The following is an 18,460-nucleotide window of genomic DNA, read 5'->3' on the forward strand; positions in this document are numbered from 1 at the left end:
TCCAAGTCTCCTCCATCATTTGAGAGTATCAATGGCCCTTCTTTTTCGCCCATAGGTTTGGCGTATGATTTTAGTCCCAAATAGTTCTCCCTGGCTCCAACTCTACCCCCAAAGTGTCCCAGCACCCACGGCCCAAGAGAGGATCTGGGACCACCGTGAAGCCCTCAGGGTTTGGTAGAAGCTGATTCCAAAGAGGTATCTAGTTCCCTGCCTGAGTCTAGCTGGCTGGGACCCAGCCAGCGCGTTGGGACGGCCCTGCTGTGGCTGGCTGAAGCTTGTTGTCTAACCTGGTGGGGGTGGGGGGTGCTGGGAGCGGGCAGGGAGGGTGGCCTGGCAGGGCTCAGGGAGCAGGCACACCCTGGGTGAAGTCATGCCTGCCTCACACCTCTGGTATTCTGGCTGATCACTATCTGCTCCGCCAATGCAGGCAAAGGAGATGCTGATACTACAGTCTACCTCCAGGCGGGACTGCGGCTGCAGCTGAGCCCCCGCCCGCCCGCCCGCCTGCTCTTCCCACTGCCACCTCCACCCTCTTCTGGCCTCCCCACCAGATGGACAGACAGACAAAGAGGGCTGACTGCCCTGTGGGAAAGATGACCCCTTCTACCATACCCACCCCTACCTGATTGAACTCTGATCCATAGTTTGACATCCTGCAAAAGATCCCCAGAAGCCTGGCAAGGGGAGAGCGCCCAGAGGGACGGGGTCCCAGTGAGCTTCCCCCTTGAAAACACGCCTAAGTCACCTCCACCTGCACTCCTGGATCCTTCCTTCTACTTCAGTCCAACTTTAATCACTCTGGTAACTACTGTTACAGAGGGGTGCACAAGACTACCTGCCAGCTGCGGAGAATGAAACACAGATTCTTATGACCCAGAGTGTGCCAGGCAAGCTGGGATATGGCAGCCTGGGTTCCTGAGCCTCCAGAGATTGCTAAGTCCCATGAAGATGTGGGGCACACTGGCAAACTTTGGAGAGCCTGACTCTTACACTCAGGATTCAAGGAACTGGAGAAGGGTCCTGTCACCAGTCCTTAAGAGGAGGAACTGGAGGAGGGAACTCCATAGAAAGCAGAAGGGTCCAAATGCCAGTGCCCCCGTTTCCTGCTCTCTTATGTTACCCCAGCTTTGGCAACAATGGGAAGGCAGACTCCTGAAGAGAATATGGAATCTCCTTCCATTCTGCCCTCTTTATGCCATTAATGTGCATATGCGCGCGCGCGCGCGCGCGCGCACACACACACACACACACACACACACACACACACACACACACACGAGAGAGAGAGAGAGAGAGAGAGAGAGAGAGAGAGAGAGAGAGAGAGAGACAGAGACAGAGACAGAGACAGAGACAGAGACAGACAGAGAGAGAGAAACAGAGACAGAGAGACAGAGAGCTCCACACCCTTCTCCATCTGCCACAGCTGTTCCAGCCTTTTCTCCCACAAGGTCTCTGGACAGACAGCAGGTAGCAGGAACAGCAGCACCTGGAATTCACTCATTAGAAAAGCAAGCCGAGCCGGGCGGTGGTGGCGCACGCCTTTAATCCCAGCACTCGGGAGGCAGAGCCAGGTGGATCTCTGTGAGTTCGAGGCCAGCCTGGACTACCAAGTGAGCTCCAGGAAAGGCGCAAAGCTAAGCAGAGAAACCCTGTCTCGAAAAACCAAAAAAAAAAAAAAGAAAAGAAAAGCAAGCCGGCCTGAACCCATGTAAGGTGAGAGGAGAGAACCAGTTCCACTGAAGTTGTCCACACACACCAACATCATGCATACACATGCGTCGTCATCATCATCAGAATCAGTATCACAATAATAACAATAATTTTTTAAGAAAGAAAAGAAAAAGCAAGTCCTCACACCCCTGCCCTGACTGCTTCCATCGGGCAGTAGCAGAATCTCCCAGGAGTTAGCAAATATGTCTTCTTGCATGCTCCAGCTGAGAAGCCTAGCTCCAGGGTTCTCAACCTTGAACTGATGCACGGGTCACCTGGGACTCTGGTCAAATACAAACTAAAGGGTACAAATTCGGAGTGTGATGTGTGGGGTCCAGCACAGGGGCTGATACTCTTGTGTGTTTCCTAGAAGCCCTTGAGTGGAGCCAACGCAGAAAACCCTCAGATCGCACTTGGAATAGTAGGGCCTCGATGTCCTTTAGAATCACCTAGAGAGCCTTTAAAACAGTAGTGCCTGGACCCTGGCTCCCGGAAGCCGGATTCATTGATCTGAGGTGAGACAGGAACACAGGAAGGGTTACTAATTGCCCTGGATGACTCTGACACAATACCATTCTCAGCCGGGGGTGAGGCAGGGATGTCCTTGGCCCATATGTCCCATGCACCCACTCACCCTCCAGGAACGTCCCTTCCTCTTCAGGCTTCCTGGTCCCCTCCAACATCTGCAATTAGACAGACACAAGCTATGGATATACAGAGAGGTCCCCGGACAGTAAGAAAGACACACCCAACACAGGTGAACATGTATGCATAAAGCACTGACACACACAGACACCCCCCCTTTGTGTATGTGCCCTGAACACTCCCCAGAAACAGAGACAGAGGAGCACACACAAGCAAGCCACGTGACATACAGAAACACACACCTGCCTCCAGGGAGTCAGAGACACCCTCTGTGTGTCTCTAGGGGGTTGACCCTGCATCTCATGGCAGGGAAACCTATGGACCCAGCAGTGTCTTTCCCTGTCAAGTTTGGTGTCCCCGGAGCCACAGATCAGCCAGCCCTCCTCCTGCTCAGTACCACTGAGTTCTCATGGCTAGGAGCTAGCCTCTCCGGGGAGCATTAGTAGGTGGGGCGTCAATATCTTGGGGGGACTACAATTCCGGATTCATGCCGGCCTCCTGGAGCCCAGGTGAGCCTCAGGGACCTGGCCCTGTCTGAGCCCGTAGGTGTCTTCAGTCCCTCAGCCCTTCATGGTGCTGCTGTGTTGAGGCTTCCTTTGAGTCTAAAATCTTGCACCCCCACCCTGCCTCCCGGAGCCCTCCACAGACAGGCCTGATTGATGACTCAGGGGGGCTGCGACTGCTGCAGGCCTGTTTTATGATGTCATTAGGCAGCTCCGGCAGCGGGAAGGAATCCCTCCTGACATCATAAAGGACTTGATATTTCGCTAATGTTATCTTGGCGGCGTGTCGCCCTGACATTTTCTCTTCGCTGCACTCCCCCCCAGGACCAGGAGTTGTCTAACTACAGCCTGGAAAAAATGCAAAACAGACAAATGCACCCTCGGGGGACAGCAGGGGAAAGCTAATAGACCATCCCCGGCTCCCCATCCACAGAGGTGCTTTAGGTGGCGAGCATGATGTGCTTATCAAAGGGGACCCAGGCTGCCCTTCCCTCCTGCCTCAGTTCCCTGCTGTTCTGGCTCCACTCTCAGCAGCAGGGGGTGGGGTAGGGGGGTGGTTAGAGATTGGGACTCTAGAGCCAGCTCTGCTATCCCAGGTTATACCATTTAGCTTTAGCCCAGGCTGGGCATCCGTGACCCCATCCACACTCCTACCTTGGACCAGCAGTTATGAAGACGGTCCCGGGCAAGGCTGAGGGCCCTGAAACTCCAGAAAAAAGATCTGCAGAAACAGGAAGAGAGCCCATCAAGACCCCACTTTGAAACTCGGAGCAGTTAGCAGCTGAGTGGCTTCTAAGTCACCCTGACTTGGAACGCTGTCACGTTGCCTCAGCCGGAAGCTCACTGTCTTCAGAGGACCAAGACCAGCTACTGTGCTAAAGCAAAAGAGAGGTGGCTTTGCTGCAAGCTTCTTCACACAATCAGGACAAGCAGAGGCCAGTAGCAAGGGACCGTTTTCAGATTCCCAGAGCGGCTTGTGTTGCTCAGGGCTGGCTGGAGGAGAAAGATCCCGTAACCCTAGGTACCTCTCAGATCACTTGCAAAGAAGCCCCGGGAAGTCCTTTCTCACTCAGGCAGAAGCATCTACCTACAACCCTGACCCCAGAAGCCCTGAGAGATGAATTTGCAGCTCACCTCCTGCACAGAAGCCCAGCTCTCTTGTTCCTGGGGCATTCCCCCAAGGGTCCCTAGCTCTACCTCCTGAGTGTTGGAATTACAAGTCTGTCCCACCCACCCAGATTATGCAGCGCTGGGAATCAAACCGGAGGATTCACGCACGCAGGCATGCATGCAGGCAGGCACGCACACACCCTTGGGGAGTGCTCCACCAACAGGGGCACATCCTCAGCTCCTATCTATTTTTTGAGAAAGACTCTTGCTTATGCAGCCCAGGCTGGCTCCAAACTTGCCACCCTCCTGCCTAAGTTTCTGAAAGCTAACATTACAGGTGTGTGCCACCACGCCTAGCTTCAAACAGTGTTCTTATGATGTATGTATTTTTATTTTCTGTGTATGAGTGCTTTGCCTGCATGTGTGTGTACATGTGTACCATGGGCATGCCTGGTGCCTGCAGAGGCTAGAAAAGTATGTCAGATCCCCTGGATCCGAAGTTACAGACGGTTGTGAGCCACAATGAGGTACTGGGAACCGAACCCAGGTCCTCTGCAAGTGCAGCAAATGCTCTTAACCTCTGAACCACCTCTCCAGCCCTCAAACAGTATTTATAGATACATAAAATAAGACACAGCACTCCAAAGGAAACGCGTTGTGTTGAAATGTGGTTCTAACCAGGAGTTAGAATGTGGTTCAAATGGCCGGTTTGACTCCTTGTGTAGACTAACACTCCAGTCTGCAAAGGCAGCTCTGGGTTCTTCCTCTGCATGCTTGGTGAGCGGGGTGAGGAAGTTCAGAGTCAGTCTCTGCTATAGGGATTATGAGTCCAACCTGGGCTACATGAAACCCTGCCACTGACACTCCACCAGCACCAGTCCAAAAAAAAAAAAGAACTGTTTTGAGAAGGACCCATAGGTTTTACCAGACTGCTAGAGAGAGAGAGAGAGAGGAGAGAGGAGAGAGAGAGAGAGAGAGAGAGAGAGAGAGAGAGAGAGAGAGAGAGAGAAGGAAAGAAAGGAGCCCACAAATTAACAATAATCATAATAAATAACAATAAGCCTTGTTCTAGAACCCAAAACTATGCTTAGCCGCCAACAGGTTGGGTTTAGATCAGTATAAATGACTCCGGTTGTAAAGAATCCTTGCTCCCTTTGGAAGAAACAACTTGAAAAGTGGAGGTGGGTATGACCATCCCCCTTGGTTACCCCAAGGACTACCCTGAGGCCCCAACTGTACCACGATGCTTCTTCTTGCCCTGAAATGGCTAGACCCCACCCCTATTCCAGACGCTGATGGCACACACACAGAGGTGTCGTCTCTGTGAGGCACTGTTCTAAGCGGTGGAGAGACAGGCAAACACATCCGCCTCAGCCCTCCTTCAGGAAGTGTTCTCTAGTGCACAGTGCAGCCCTGGCCCCTCCCCAACAACCCAGGTGCTCTTCAGTCAGCTACCAACCCCCACCTTCCCGGTGCCTGGCTGACTTCCTACCTCAGGTGAGTTCATTCCAGGTCTGGATGAGTGGGCGCCTCCAGGAAGGACCACCTTGGCCTTGGATGTACTTGCAAGAATGGGGCCGAGAACTAAGAGAGTACAGGAATCAGGTCCTCTGCAAGAGCAGCAAATGCTTCCCCCCACCCCACCCCAAAGACAGGATTTCTCTGTATAACAGCCCTGGCTACCCTGGAACTAACTTGCTCTGTAGACCGGGCTGGCCTCGAACTCACAGAGACCTGACTGCCTCTGCCTCCCGAGTGCTGGGATTAAAGGTGTGTGCCACCACCGCTCAGCCAGCAAGTGCTCTTTACCAGAGACACCTCTCCAGCCCCTTGGATGGTATTCATCAATGCTAATTATTTTTATTTTTGAACCTTCCAACTTTTAATATTTTTTTCTTTTAAATTCTATTCTATTAAAGTTATTGGCAAAGGGCCAGGCATGGTGGCCCACACCTTTATTTCCAGCACTTGAGAGACAGAGGCAAGAGGACCTCTGTGAGTTCAAGGCCAGCCTGGTCTACATAGTAAGCTCCAGGCCAGCCAATACATAGCAACACCCCATCTCAAAAATAATAAATATAAATAAAGTCATAAACAAAGGGAGAGGATTTCGAGGAGAAGAGAAGATGTGGTGGCATCTGATAAGTATGAGGTATAAGCTGGGGTGCCTCATTTCTTACCAAAACCATCTTTTAGCTCTGTTGGAGGCCAGGTTCTGGGCCAGTGAACTATGGGGCAGGCAAGGTGGATCTGACCCAGGCCCTTCCTCAAAGGCTATCAAAAAACATTAGAAAGGGGGCTGGAGAGATGGCGCAGCAGGTAAGAGCACTGGCTGCTCTTCAGAGGACCTGGGTTTGATTCCCAGCACCCACATGGCAGCTCACAAGCATCTCTAACTCCAGTTTTAGGGGATCCAACCACCCTCTTCTGGCACTTCACAGGCACTACACATGGTACCTTGGCATACATGCAAGCAAAACACCCATACAATAAAATAAAAATAAAGCTTATATGTTTTAATATTAAAAAAGACAAGACACTTGGAGCCAGCTTGGAAACCCCACTAGGAACAGCTGGCTTTTGATCCCCACCAGGACAATTCCAGAAAAGGTCCAGAGATGATGGCAGAAAGCACCGTGGATGGGACAGCCCGCAGTAGAGCTGGGTTAAGGATGCTGTCAGGTCTACGTCAGCCTAACTGCCAGCAGGTGCAGAGCCATGGACGGCTGGCTGGGACTACACCCCAGAGAAGAGGGAAAGCCAGGGCTTCTTAGCCTCAGCCACCATTTGAGGTGATTATTAAGATACAGTTGAGGGGCTGGAGAGTTGGCTCAGTGGTTAAGAGCACTGGCTGCTTTTCCAGAGGACCTGGGTTCAATTCCCAGCACCCATGTGGAAGCTCACAACTGTCTGTAACTCTAGCTTCCAGGGATCCAACACCTTCACACAGACATACATGCAGGCAAAACATAAATGTACATGAAATAAAAATAAATTATTTAAAAAATAAGTAAGTAAGTAAATAAATAAATTACAGTTGAAAGCTGAGCACGGGAGTACATCCCTGCCCTTGTAAGGCTTAGGCAGGGGGATCGTGAGTTCCAGGCTGGTCTAAGCTACACAGTAAGGCCTTGTCTCAAATTAGAAAGCTGGGGGAGATGAAGAGATATCTCAGAGGTTAAAAGCACTTGTTGCTCTTCCAGAGGACCCCCAGTTCAGCTCCTAGCACCCATGTTGAGCAAGCAAGCAGTTCACAACTACCTGTAATTCAGGCCTAGAAGATCCGATGCCTTCTATTGGACTCTGTAGGCACCTGTACTTATGAACATACCTGCACACAAACACACACATATACATATACTTTAAAAAAAAAATGGTTGCAAAGAAAAGGAGAGGCCAGGGAGGAAATAATAAATATAGTGGGGAAGGCAGTGGCTTTAATTTAATGTCCCAGGAGCCTGTGCGGCTCTGAAGTGAGTTCATGGGAGGGGGGCTTCAACAGTGGTCTGCATGGAAGCCCAAGGCCCAGTCTCTTCAAGAGAGTTGAGAGCAGGGAATTTAAAAAGGGAGAACATGGGGCAGGGGTCATGGAAGGAAGCACAGAAAAGGAATATGGGATGAGATCAGGAAGGAGGGAGGGATGAGTAAGTACCAACAGGCTGTCGGGTCCTTCTCCAAGAGTCCCAAGCCCTTCTCAGCAGAGCAAAGGATCGTGGAGGCCCAGGAGCTCAAGGCAAGGGTGAGAACACACAAAAGAGCCCATCCAGCATCCACCTCTCCGGTGGACACACACAACAAGAAATGCACCCACATATTAGCCCAGAAACAGAGGCTCACTAACACACGCACACGCATGGGCAGCTTTACAGATGTGTTCAAGACAGAGGGCTGTGACACAGATGTGCAGTAACACATGTACAGACGTATGCCAACAGAAGGTCCAAGGTCCACATCCACAGACAGACAGGTGTCCATACTTACTACAGACACAGGCAGGCAGGCTGAAGAAACTGTATTCAGACACAGGCAGAAACCTAAACGTGTGTCCACAGACATAACAGATCCCCTCACACTTTAGTTATACACGGACAGGTGAGGCTGAAAGTGGAGCTTGGAGGTAGAATGATTCCTTAGCTTGCACAAGGCCCTAGGTCCCGTTTCTAGTACGCCAAAGATAAACAAAATCCAACAGACATACAGGCTCACACTCATGCACACCTCGACATAGGCATGTACAACTATGTATCACATGTATTCCTGAAATGACATGAACACACACACACACACACACACACACACACACACACACACACACACACACACACACACACACACACAGACATGTCCTGACACATCCGGCCACTGCCTGCAACACATGGCTGGGCTATTCTCTGAAGTGTGTCCTGGCTTTCGCCACCCCTGAAGACACTCTCCTCAAGCCAGGTCACCCCTTGACTCACTCTCGCTCGCTTTGACTAACTCCCTGGTACTTAGCCGCCCACCAGCCCTGCATCTGCCCACTGGCCCTGGCCCAGGCCCCAGGCTGCAGGACGGCAATTGCCCCATTCTCAGCGTTGCCAATTCAACCAAATTTCACACCCAGCAGTGGAGCCAAGCCAGCGAGCTTGTTGTGGCCCGCTTGGTGCACCAACATGGGGGTGGCTCGGGGAAGCCAGGATCCGATAGCAGCAGACAGAACAGACCCAGCCGCGTGCAGGCCCGCCTGAGAGGCCTCTGCTGCCGCCTGCCCAAGCCATCCACCCTCTCCAGCCTTCGGCAGCCTCACCTCTGAAACGGGACAATGTGGATGCCCCCACTGACATGCTAAATTGACACATCCCCTCCCAGATGACGAAGAGCCTTTGTCGAACCGTCCCGTGTCTACTTATTACAGAAACTCTCATGCATCAGCTTTACACCAGGAAGCTGCGCTCAAGGCCAAATAACTCAATCAAAGCAGTAGACAGCCTCTTGTTCCAAGTGTATTTTCAAGGCCAATAAATGTGGAGCCTGTAACCGGCCAGCGTCCAAGGACTTGCCCACTGCAGACATCACTAATCCATCCCCGTCTCTTAGCCTCAGACTCCTTCTCAATACCACACTCTAAGTAGCCACTCATAATTGTCTGGAGTGGTGAAGGGGTGCCATCAACGGAGAAATTATAATACAGTCTTCAATCCTTTTTCCATCCAAGTCTTTCCCAGTCTCACGACACAGGGGTAGAGGGTGAGGGACAAGGCAGTCACGGTCATCACCCCACCGTGACCACCACCGAGATCGGGAGGTCCTGAGTGTCTGGGAGTCAGCTCCTCCCAGCTGAAAGGGACTGCTCCTTCCACTAATTGGTTCAAGTGCTTCTTTTGACCCTAATTAGTTATTTGTCATGTCTCCATTTGCATACCAGAAAAGAGGCAAATCTGCATATCTGTAAATGAGACTGGGCCTAGATGTGGGTTCTGGAAGAGCCTGGCAGTTGCTGGCAGGCTGGGAGGCAGCTGGCTCTTGCCACTAAGGCATGGGCCGCATGGGAAGAGGAGATCTGGGAGACAGCTCCTTGGCTATAAGCTGAAAGGTGCTCTCAGAGGGGGTCAAACAGGACAGCCCCCCTCCTTCCTCACCCTACCCCTGGGGCTGAGTTGAACGGTGGGCAGCCGTGAGCATGGGTGAGCCTAATACTGCTATTTTGATTAGATGAAAGAAGGAGGGGGAATACAAAGTGATTTCAGGACGCTCTGTGCTGGAAAACCTTCTGTTCGCATCCTTGGATAGAATTTGCATCACTTAGGGTGGGGGGGGGTCCTCCTCCTCCTCCTCCTCTCCATCCCCAGCAAGGAAAAGGTTCAGGAGAGGATGGAGGTCAGAAAGCATGCCCCAGATCCTAACTGGCTCTCCCCACCCTTCTCCCTCTGCCTCTCTCCTGGATTCTGACACCTACAGTCAATCCACTTACACACACACACACACACACACACACACTGCACACACAAGGCTCAGCCCCCCCCCCCCAGGAGGACCCACATACTCAATACCTCCAGACCCACAGAGGCACACAGGCAACTCAACTGGAGAGGCACATTCGCACATGCAAACATTCCCAGGCTTCCCTCAACACACACATTCACGCCCTTACACATACAGACACACACGCAAACACTTGAACATAGATGTAGGCACACAGACTCACTTAAGCTGTGCATAAATATTTACACACAAGACATACTCATGCGAGCACATCCTTGCTAGGACCAAATTTCTTGGAAATCTCTGGAGATTCTGACCCCTCTGCCAGGGTGTCTGGTGCCTCTTTGGGGAAGAGACAAAGGAAACCAGGGAATTTTCCCTTTTGGGTGGCGGTGTTTTCTTTCTAGTTTTTGTTTTGTTTTTGTTTGTTTTCTGAGACACGGTCTCAGGATCTCATGTAGCTAGGATGATCCTAAACTCGCTATCTAGCTGAGGATGACCTTGAACGCTTGCTCTTCCTGCCTCCACCTCCCACATGCTAGCATCACAGGCATGTACCACTGTATCTAGCAGAGCTGTCCTTAGAAAGGAATCAGTGTGTCTCCCAGGAACAGGACCCCCAAATCCTGACCGGTTCTTCCTAAGGAAGCCAATGACTAGGAAATGTCCTGTGTTCTCAGTGCTTTGACCTCAAGCGTGGAGCAGGAAGGGGGGCAGGCGGGGATGGAAGTGAGGCAGAAGCTGTGACAGGCTGATGTGCCTGGCCCAAGCATCATCGCCTTATGATTTCCATGTCAGCCTCAGAGGCCAATGGGGCCTAAAGTGACGCGATCTGCTGTGTCCTCAAGCACAGACACTCAAGATTCTCAGAGCAAAGACCCCCGGCCCCACTGGATTCCTGGGCTCTGAGGTCCAGGTGGTAGACACTGGGGCCTGGGGACACAAGGTCAGGACCCAGAGCCTCTGTCGCCGTCCCCGTTCCCCAGCACCTCTTCTCCAAAGCCTGTATCTCACAGGCAAGCTAAATAGCTCTGTATTTGTAAATTAAATATAGCCTCACTTCAGCTTTCCAAAGAGCTGGGAAGGAGAGAAGGAGAAAGAAAGAGAGGAAGAGAAGAAAAGCTGCCGCCCTCAGGAAAGTCTGGCTGGTACAGATTGCCTGAGTCATGAATATTCATCTGGCGAATGAGGAGAGCGGGAGTTTGCATAACAGCTCCACCCACCCAACTGAAAGAAATGTCACCGCCTTTGCCAATAAAGTGCCAAAGGAAGCTGGTAGAGGCTGCCAGCCAGACGGTGCCAAACTGCTGACTTCCACTCCCAGTCGTGGAGAACGCACATTGTTTCCGGCCCAAGGAGCGCCACTTGGGGCTGAGGAATGGAGCTGGCTCCTGGGAAAGAACCAGGAAGCAAAGTTGAAAGTGGCATGAGACACCCACAGGAAGCCTAGTGGGAAGAGAGGCCCTGGCTTGCCTATACCAGGACACCTATCCTGGCCGCCACCAAGGGCCTTGGTGGCCCAACATCCCAGCCAGCCTCTGCTGACAGCACCAGACTATGGACGGCCTTAATGAAACCTCAGAGGGGTCTCCTTGAGTCTTTTGGGGACAGGAAGGCAAGGAGCTAAGCCAGGTGTCACTTGGGGACCGGGAATCCACAGGAAGCTTGCCTGCCTTCTACAGAAGGTTATATTCCACCTGTCGAGAACTTGTCTTTCTCCTGGGTCACAGTCATTTCCAGGGAACAGAGATACTGTCTCTTATTCGGGGATGTATTTCCTCGCTCCCAGCTCTCAAGACACAGGCAGTTTCCCTGGCCTCTGCACATTCCAGCTCTGAAAGGTACCTGGTCCCCAGCCTCTGTACTTCCATGGCCAGCTGTGGGATTCCAACCCAGATTAGGACTCAGATAACGACCCTCAAACCACTTCACAGGAGTTGCTACTTCCTTGCATCCCATCCCCCACTCCTGTACCAGATCTAAATCTTTACAGCTTCTCTGAATGGCACTCATCAAGTCCCCTGGGGCAAGGGCATCCATTTCAGCCTGCAGCTCAGTGTGAACCCACAGGGATCAGAGCAAGCCTCCGACCCCCAGACTCCCACTCCAGAAGGCCAGCAGAGAATGTTCAGGAAAGCCATCTCGGTGGCACCTGTTGGTAACACTGAAAACACACTGCCCACCTGACGGCCTGCCACAGCTGGCAGTTATTACCTGACTGAGCAGGGAAAACTGGAGCCAGAGAGGGAACTTTCTCCGAGTACAGAGAAGTAATTAGGACTGTGGGTGTCACTAGCTCCAGCTCCTGGCATGTGGAGTCTGGGGTGTGTATTTGGGGCTGGGTAAGGATGTATACGTGTCCACACCTCCACAGACTGCTCAGTTCCAGCATCTGGGGACTCTTGGGTGAAGCACTTAACAACACAAGCCAAGATTTGAGGCTGCAGGATCTGAGGGAAGCATACGCCTTCGGATAAACCAGAAAGACCCCTCCCAGGGCTCACAGGACCCCAGAGATCTGTGCTAACACACACCCAGAGCTTGGCTCCCTTAGCCTCAGCTGAATTTGCCTCCATTCTTCTTGAGGCTCCCAGGAGCTAGATTCTCTTTATTGCTTCTTCCATTATATATATATATAAAAAACTTTTAAGGGAGGCACAGAGTCCTTCCAAGAAGGGACCTAGAATCTGCCTCTTCACCATGTCCCCACACTGACCCCAAAACAGCCCCCAGGAAACACCCAGATCCTGTCACCTTCTCTTGCCCATTAGTCCTGCTAGAGACATGCTGTTAAATTCAAAGGTTTCTACAAATAAATTTGGGAGAACTCTAAAATCCATACTGAACAAATTTCTTCCCTGCAGGACTTCTCAGAGCCTTTACTGAGTTTACATGTGCCAATCTGTGAGTGCCACATTTCGGGGATACAGAATCTTTTTCTGTGGAGCACCTCAAGAAACTAATGCTCACAGGAGTAATTTTTAGGGAAGCATTTCTGCAGATTAAGACATCTAATCCCCCAGCCTAGGCAGCACCAAGTGTTTTTCTTTTCCTCTATGGGCCTCTCGCCAGCCTGCTCCTTCCCTGTAGGTGAGCTCTGCCTGTGTGTGTACATTCCTCTAGCTCTGGTTACCAAGAGTCCAGAATGACCTCCACCTCCTCTCCCAAGGCCCCCTGGGTTCCCACTGACACAGTCACAGAGCTTTCCCCCTTGACAGTCTTCCCAGCCAAACATGACTGAGCCTCAGTGCCTGGCTCTGCCTTCAAGCTCTGCCGCTAGGACCCACAAGCAGACCCCTTACGCTCCATGTTGCAGGCAGTCGAGTCCCTCATGTGCCTTCCCCGGATACTCAGATGGGAGGCACTGCAGGCACTCCCATGCCTGTGCTCTGACTGGTATGTGACCGACGGTCAGGCTTTTGTCATGATGTGACCCAATGTGAAGGTACGTTCTACCAACCCCATCAGCTCATACTCCTGAGCGCACCCCATAAGCTCCACTTATCCTGAGCTCCCCGCTAGGCATTTCTTGAGACAGAGCTGGCGGTCCATGTCCACATGGATGGAGAGCTGGCTTCCCCAGCCCTCCCTGCTCTAGCTCATGCATCACTTCATCCACGCCTTCCCTGGTGTCATCCTGCAAGTCTGTGCTCCAGCTCCCAGCAGCTCCCATCCACTGGTACTGCCTCCCTGGACGGGCCATTGAGAGAAAGACTGGAGCAGGGCACACGCCTTTAATCCCAGGCATTCGAGGCCAGCCTGGTCTACAGAGAGTTCCAGGACAATCAAGACTACACAGAGAAACCCTGTCTTGAAAAACCAAAAAAGAAAGAAAAAAAAAAAGAAAAAAAAAAAAAGCACAAAAACAAAAACAAAAAAGAGAGAGAGAGACTTGAAGCTTCTTCCAGACTGGGAAGAATGATTAGCGATGTCTGCTGGAGCCTGTGAAAGGGCAGGTGGCACACGTGCCTGTTAGTGACAACCTAAATCAGGGCTCCATCCCTTACCCTGAAGTCTGAAATCCTCAACTGCAATCCTGCCTCCTGCATGTGACGGTGGCCGACAGCCCACTGCCCCATCGAAACCACTCTCCAGGTCACTAACACCTCTTGTCTGTCAAGTCCTGCGTTCCTTCCCCATCTCCATGCCTCCATGTTCTGACATATCTGCCCATGTTGCCTTTAAGAAATGGACTCTGGAGCCAAGCGACGGTGGCACACACCTTTAATCCCAGCACTCGGGAGGCAGAGGTGGGCAGATCTCTGTGAGTTCGAGGCCAGCTTGGTCTACAGAGTGAGATCCTGGACAGGCACCAAAGCTACACGGAGAAACCCTGTCTCGAAAAGCCAAAGGGAAAAAGAAATGGACTCTGGGGCTCTGGGACCTTGCACCCACTGCTTCTACCACCTTGTCACCATGGCCCCTCACCTGTTCCCACCCACGCATGCCTTCCTCCCCCAGCTCTGGAGCACAGCTTTGTCCTTGGACAGAGCCCCGGGGGAGGCAGCCGCACTGCCTACTAGCCACCACCACACGCCTTGATGCCTCCTCCGTTCTCCACAGTTCACTCTCTTGGGCTTGCCACCCACACACAATCCTTCAGGCCTTGCATCTCGTGCCTTTATCCACAGGAGTTGAACCACCCTGTGCTCGGCCCTCCTAGTTAATACTCACTTTCCTTCCCAAATGAACATAGTTTATCATTTGTCCCGGTTGAAAACCATGATTCATCTTCATTATAAAACTCAAATCCAACCAATGCTCAAAAGTATGAAAAAGAAAGTAAAAAATCCCATCACCCAGATATAACTCCTAGCATTCTGGTGAACAGGCTTGCAGACATATCTCTATGCATATATACACATGGAGCGCCATGTATATAATTTTATAGCTAAGGAGTTGTATTATACATACTGTTCTCGCTGACACCTGCTTTTCCCGCTCAACAATATGTCATAGACATCTTTCTATGTCAATAAATAGAGCTTTACAAAATTATTCTAATTACTCCATAGTACTCCATTGTATGTGTGCATCGTCTTTATGTTCCTGGGTCTCTACTGATGATCACGCAGGATGTTGTCAAGATTTTCCTTGCATCAACAACGTCGGGATAAACATCCTCATACGCATCTCTTTGCTCATTTGAGTACATGTTAGCTCCTTAGACTAAACACTGATTGCTGCAATGGAGGAGACAGCAGTTCTAATTTTACCATGCTGCCCTTTAGAAAGCCTAACCACGAATGTCCAGTCTGTAGCCTGTGGGCCACACACAGCCCTGGATGGCTATGATTAAGGCCCAGGCAAAAATCATAAACTTTCTTTAAACGTCCTAAGTTTTGTTTTGCTTTTTGTAACTTTGTAAAAAAAAAAAAAAAAAAAAAAAAAAAAAAAAAAAAACTGGACTGCACAGTTCTCAAGCGTGACCTTCACAGATGACAAGAGCGTGCTGCATTGTCAAGAGGTCGGCCTCCCCTGGCCCTGCACCACTTCCGGCCACAGAAGCCACGCTCTAGCACCTGTCTGCTCCCACTCCCACCAGCCTGGGTCTTGTCAGCTTCAGAAACGAATGCCAGGCACAGAACAGTGGCTCACTGCTGAGCTCACAAGTGGACACGAGAGTTACATGTCTTTTCATTTATCTTTGGTTATTTTCTCTCTGAACTGCCCGTTCGTGTCCTTTGCCCATGTTGCCGATGAAATGTTTATCTTTTTCTTAATAATTTGTAGGTGCTCTTTGCACATTAAAGATAAAATTAAAATTTTCTGTTGCGTGTCCTTTCTGGACTTCCCTCTTTATTAATTTAATTTTTTAAAAGATTTATTTTTATTTTATGTGTACTGGTGTTTTGCCTGCATGTGTGTCTGTGTGAGGGTCCCAGATGCCTTGGAACTGGAGTTACAGACAGTTGTGAGTTGCCATGTGGGTGCTGGGAATTGAACCCGGGTCCTCTGGAAGAGCAGCCAGTGCTCTTAACTGCTGAGCCATCTTCCAGTCCCCCTATTAATATTACTTGTGTGTGTGTGTGTGTGTGTGTGTGTGTGTGTGTGTGTGTGTGTGTGTGTGTGTGTGTGTGTGTGTGTGTACCACGTGTCTGGGTGCCTGAAGAGGCCAGAAGATCCCTGGAGCACATTACAGATGGCTGTAGGAGCTGAACTCACACCCTCTGAAAGAACAGCAAGTACTCAACCACTGAGTCATTCTCCCAACTTCCACCCTTCCTTCTTTGGAGGCTGGCCTCAAACTCATTCTGCAGCTGGCAATGACCCTGAAACTTTGTTGTTGCTGCTATTGTTGTTTTTTTAACAATATCTTACGATACAGTCCAGGCTGGCCTGAAACTGACAGAGATCCTCCTGCCTCTGCCTTCCAAGCGCTAGGACTAAAGGTGTGCACCACCACACATAACCCTTAATTGTTTGTTTGTTTAATGTACTTAAGTTCTTAATTCTCACATAGTCAGGTTTATTAACTTTTTACATTTATTTATGGGCCTCCACACACATGTAGAGGTCAGAGGACAATTTGTGGGATTCCATTCTCTCCTTCTACCATGGTCCCAGGAACTGAACTCATCTTTCCGAGAACAAATTTATTATTTTTTTCATGACTTGTGGGTATCATGGTATGCTTAGAAGAATGTGCCCCACCTTAGGATGAACAAAATATTTATTCATTTACATCACTACGGTCTCCACAGCCTGATACGACCACAGTAGGCTAAGAACTCTATTTATAACTGGCCCATCTTTCCTGCTCAATGAAATCTATAAAATCATCCATATATTCCCGATTCAATTGAAATGCCACTTTATTGTGCATTTAAAAAAATCCCCTTAAATATCTGGATCCATTTCTGGACTTTCCATTCTGTCCCAATGACAGAATGGAGCTGTTCTTAACATGAGAGTTTTAATGAGTGTCCTTTATAAAGCATACTAATATCTGATAAATATTCATTTTCTTATCTTTAGAATTTTCTGACTTTTCTCATTTTTTAATCTCTTTCAGATTAGCTTTAAGATTATTTTGTCAAATTCAAAGCCAACTTTTTCTGGAGCTCTTAGTTATCTCATATTTTTGGTTGTAAGCCTAGCCTTTAACAGCTGACCGATTTCTCCAGTCCAAAGCTCTTGGTTATCTTAATTTCATACATTCAAGTGGGAAGAGCTGGTACCATTGTGGTCTCAAAGCTTCTCAAGGAAGCTAGGAGTGAGCCGTATCCACTTGCCTCTGTTCTGTTCTCAAGTTTTCTGTTTTTCTTCATGTGATACCCCAGTTCTGACCAAGTTCATCTCTAGGTATGCTGTGGTTTGGGTTCCTTCACACTGTGGAAGAGCCTTTTCATTTAGATAGCCATGTTATAAATATAAAACCTCCAGGGCATGGTGGCACACGCCTTTAGTCTCAGCACTCAGGAGGCAGAGGCAGGCAGATCTCTTCAAGTTTGAGGCTACATAGCCAATTTCGGGTCAGGTCATACATGATTGCATAGTGAGACCCTGTTTTGTCTTGTTTTGTTTTAAAAAAGGAATAAGAAGACATGGGTGAAGAGGAAGAGAAGAAAATGAAGGAAGGAAGGAAGGAAGGAAGGAAGGAAGGAAGGAAGGAAGGGAGGGAGGGAGGGAGGGAGGGAGGGAGGGAGGGAGGGAGGGAGGGAGGGAGGAAGGAAGGAAGGAAGGAAGGAAGGAAGGAAGGAAGGAAAAGAAAAACAGCCCAGCAGATTTTGCTTTTTTGTTGTTGCTATTTTGGTATTTTGAAATCAGGTCTCTCTACATAGCCCTCGCTGTCCTGGAACTCTCATTATATAGACAAGGCTGGCCTCAAGCCCACAGAGATCCGCCTGCCTCTGCCTCCTGAGTGCTGGGATTAAAGGCGTGCACCACCATTCCCAGGGCTTGTGAGGACATTTACTAAACTCTTTTTTTTCTTCCAGCTGTTTTTCAGGAATTATCTTGGAGTTTCCAGACAATAATCTGACCCTACCTCTAAGACCATTTGTTCACCTGTCCAGTATCTACACTTTCTAGTCAACATTTGTGTCTGCTTGCAATGTTGACTTCAGGAAAAACACTCTAAAAGTGAGGTGTTGCTCGGTGACAGACTTAGAAGGTACGAGGTCCTGAGTCAGTCCCTACCCAGTAGGTAAACAGACAGACAGACAGACAGAGTAGGTGGGTAGATGAATAGATGCTACTGCTGTTGAAGATAGATAGATAGATAGATAGATAGATAGATAGATAGATAGATAGATAGATAGATAGATAGACAGAGGGTGGATGGGTGGATGGGTGGGTGGGTGGGTGGGTAGATGAATAGATGAGGAGGAGGAAGATAGATGATAGATAGATATATAGATAGATGATAGATAGACAGATAGGCAGGTAGGCAGGCAGACAGACAGACACATGGTAGACAATAGCTACCCTGTATGGTTTCTGACTGATGAGCATATAACTAGGGTTTGTTGTCCCCTCTCAAGCCTTGTCATCTCTACCTGAGTCCAACCTCCATTAAAGTGTCACCT

The 18,460-nt window shown here is 50.0% G+C and overlaps 1 protein-coding gene across 23 annotated transcripts in view; it reads right to left on the reverse strand.

Moving 5' to 3' along the window:
- Positions 1–3,117, reverse strand: part of LOC143271983 (uncharacterized) — a 63,121-nt gene extending 60,004 nt beyond the window's left edge. For 4 of the 23 annotated variants that reach the window (XM_076565019.1, XM_076565018.1, XM_076565017.1 and 1 more), the window contains exons 1-2: positions 2,598–3,050; positions 2,345–2,393 (exon numbers count right to left, since the gene is read on the reverse strand). Coding sequence is in view for 3 of the 23 variants with exons in the window: in XM_076565026.1 (XP_076421141.1) it covers positions 2,345–2,393; positions 2,598–2,654 (106 nt within the window). In the remaining 20 variants the exon portion in view is untranslated. Of the gene's footprint in view, positions 1–2,159; positions 2,221–2,344; positions 2,394–2,597 lie in introns of all 23 variants that reach the window. The other 19 variants (XM_076565027.1, XM_076565024.1, XM_076565028.1 and 16 more) reach the window with 17 other exon arrangements.
- Between the last annotated feature and the right edge of the window lie 15,343 nt (positions 3,118–18,460).

This window comes from Peromyscus maniculatus, chromosome 2, assembly GCF_049852395.1.
Source record: "Peromyscus maniculatus bairdii isolate BWxNUB_F1_BW_parent chromosome 2, HU_Pman_BW_mat_3.1, whole genome shotgun sequence".
Taxonomy (NCBI): Eukaryota; Metazoa; Chordata; class Mammalia; order Rodentia; family Cricetidae; genus Peromyscus; species Peromyscus maniculatus.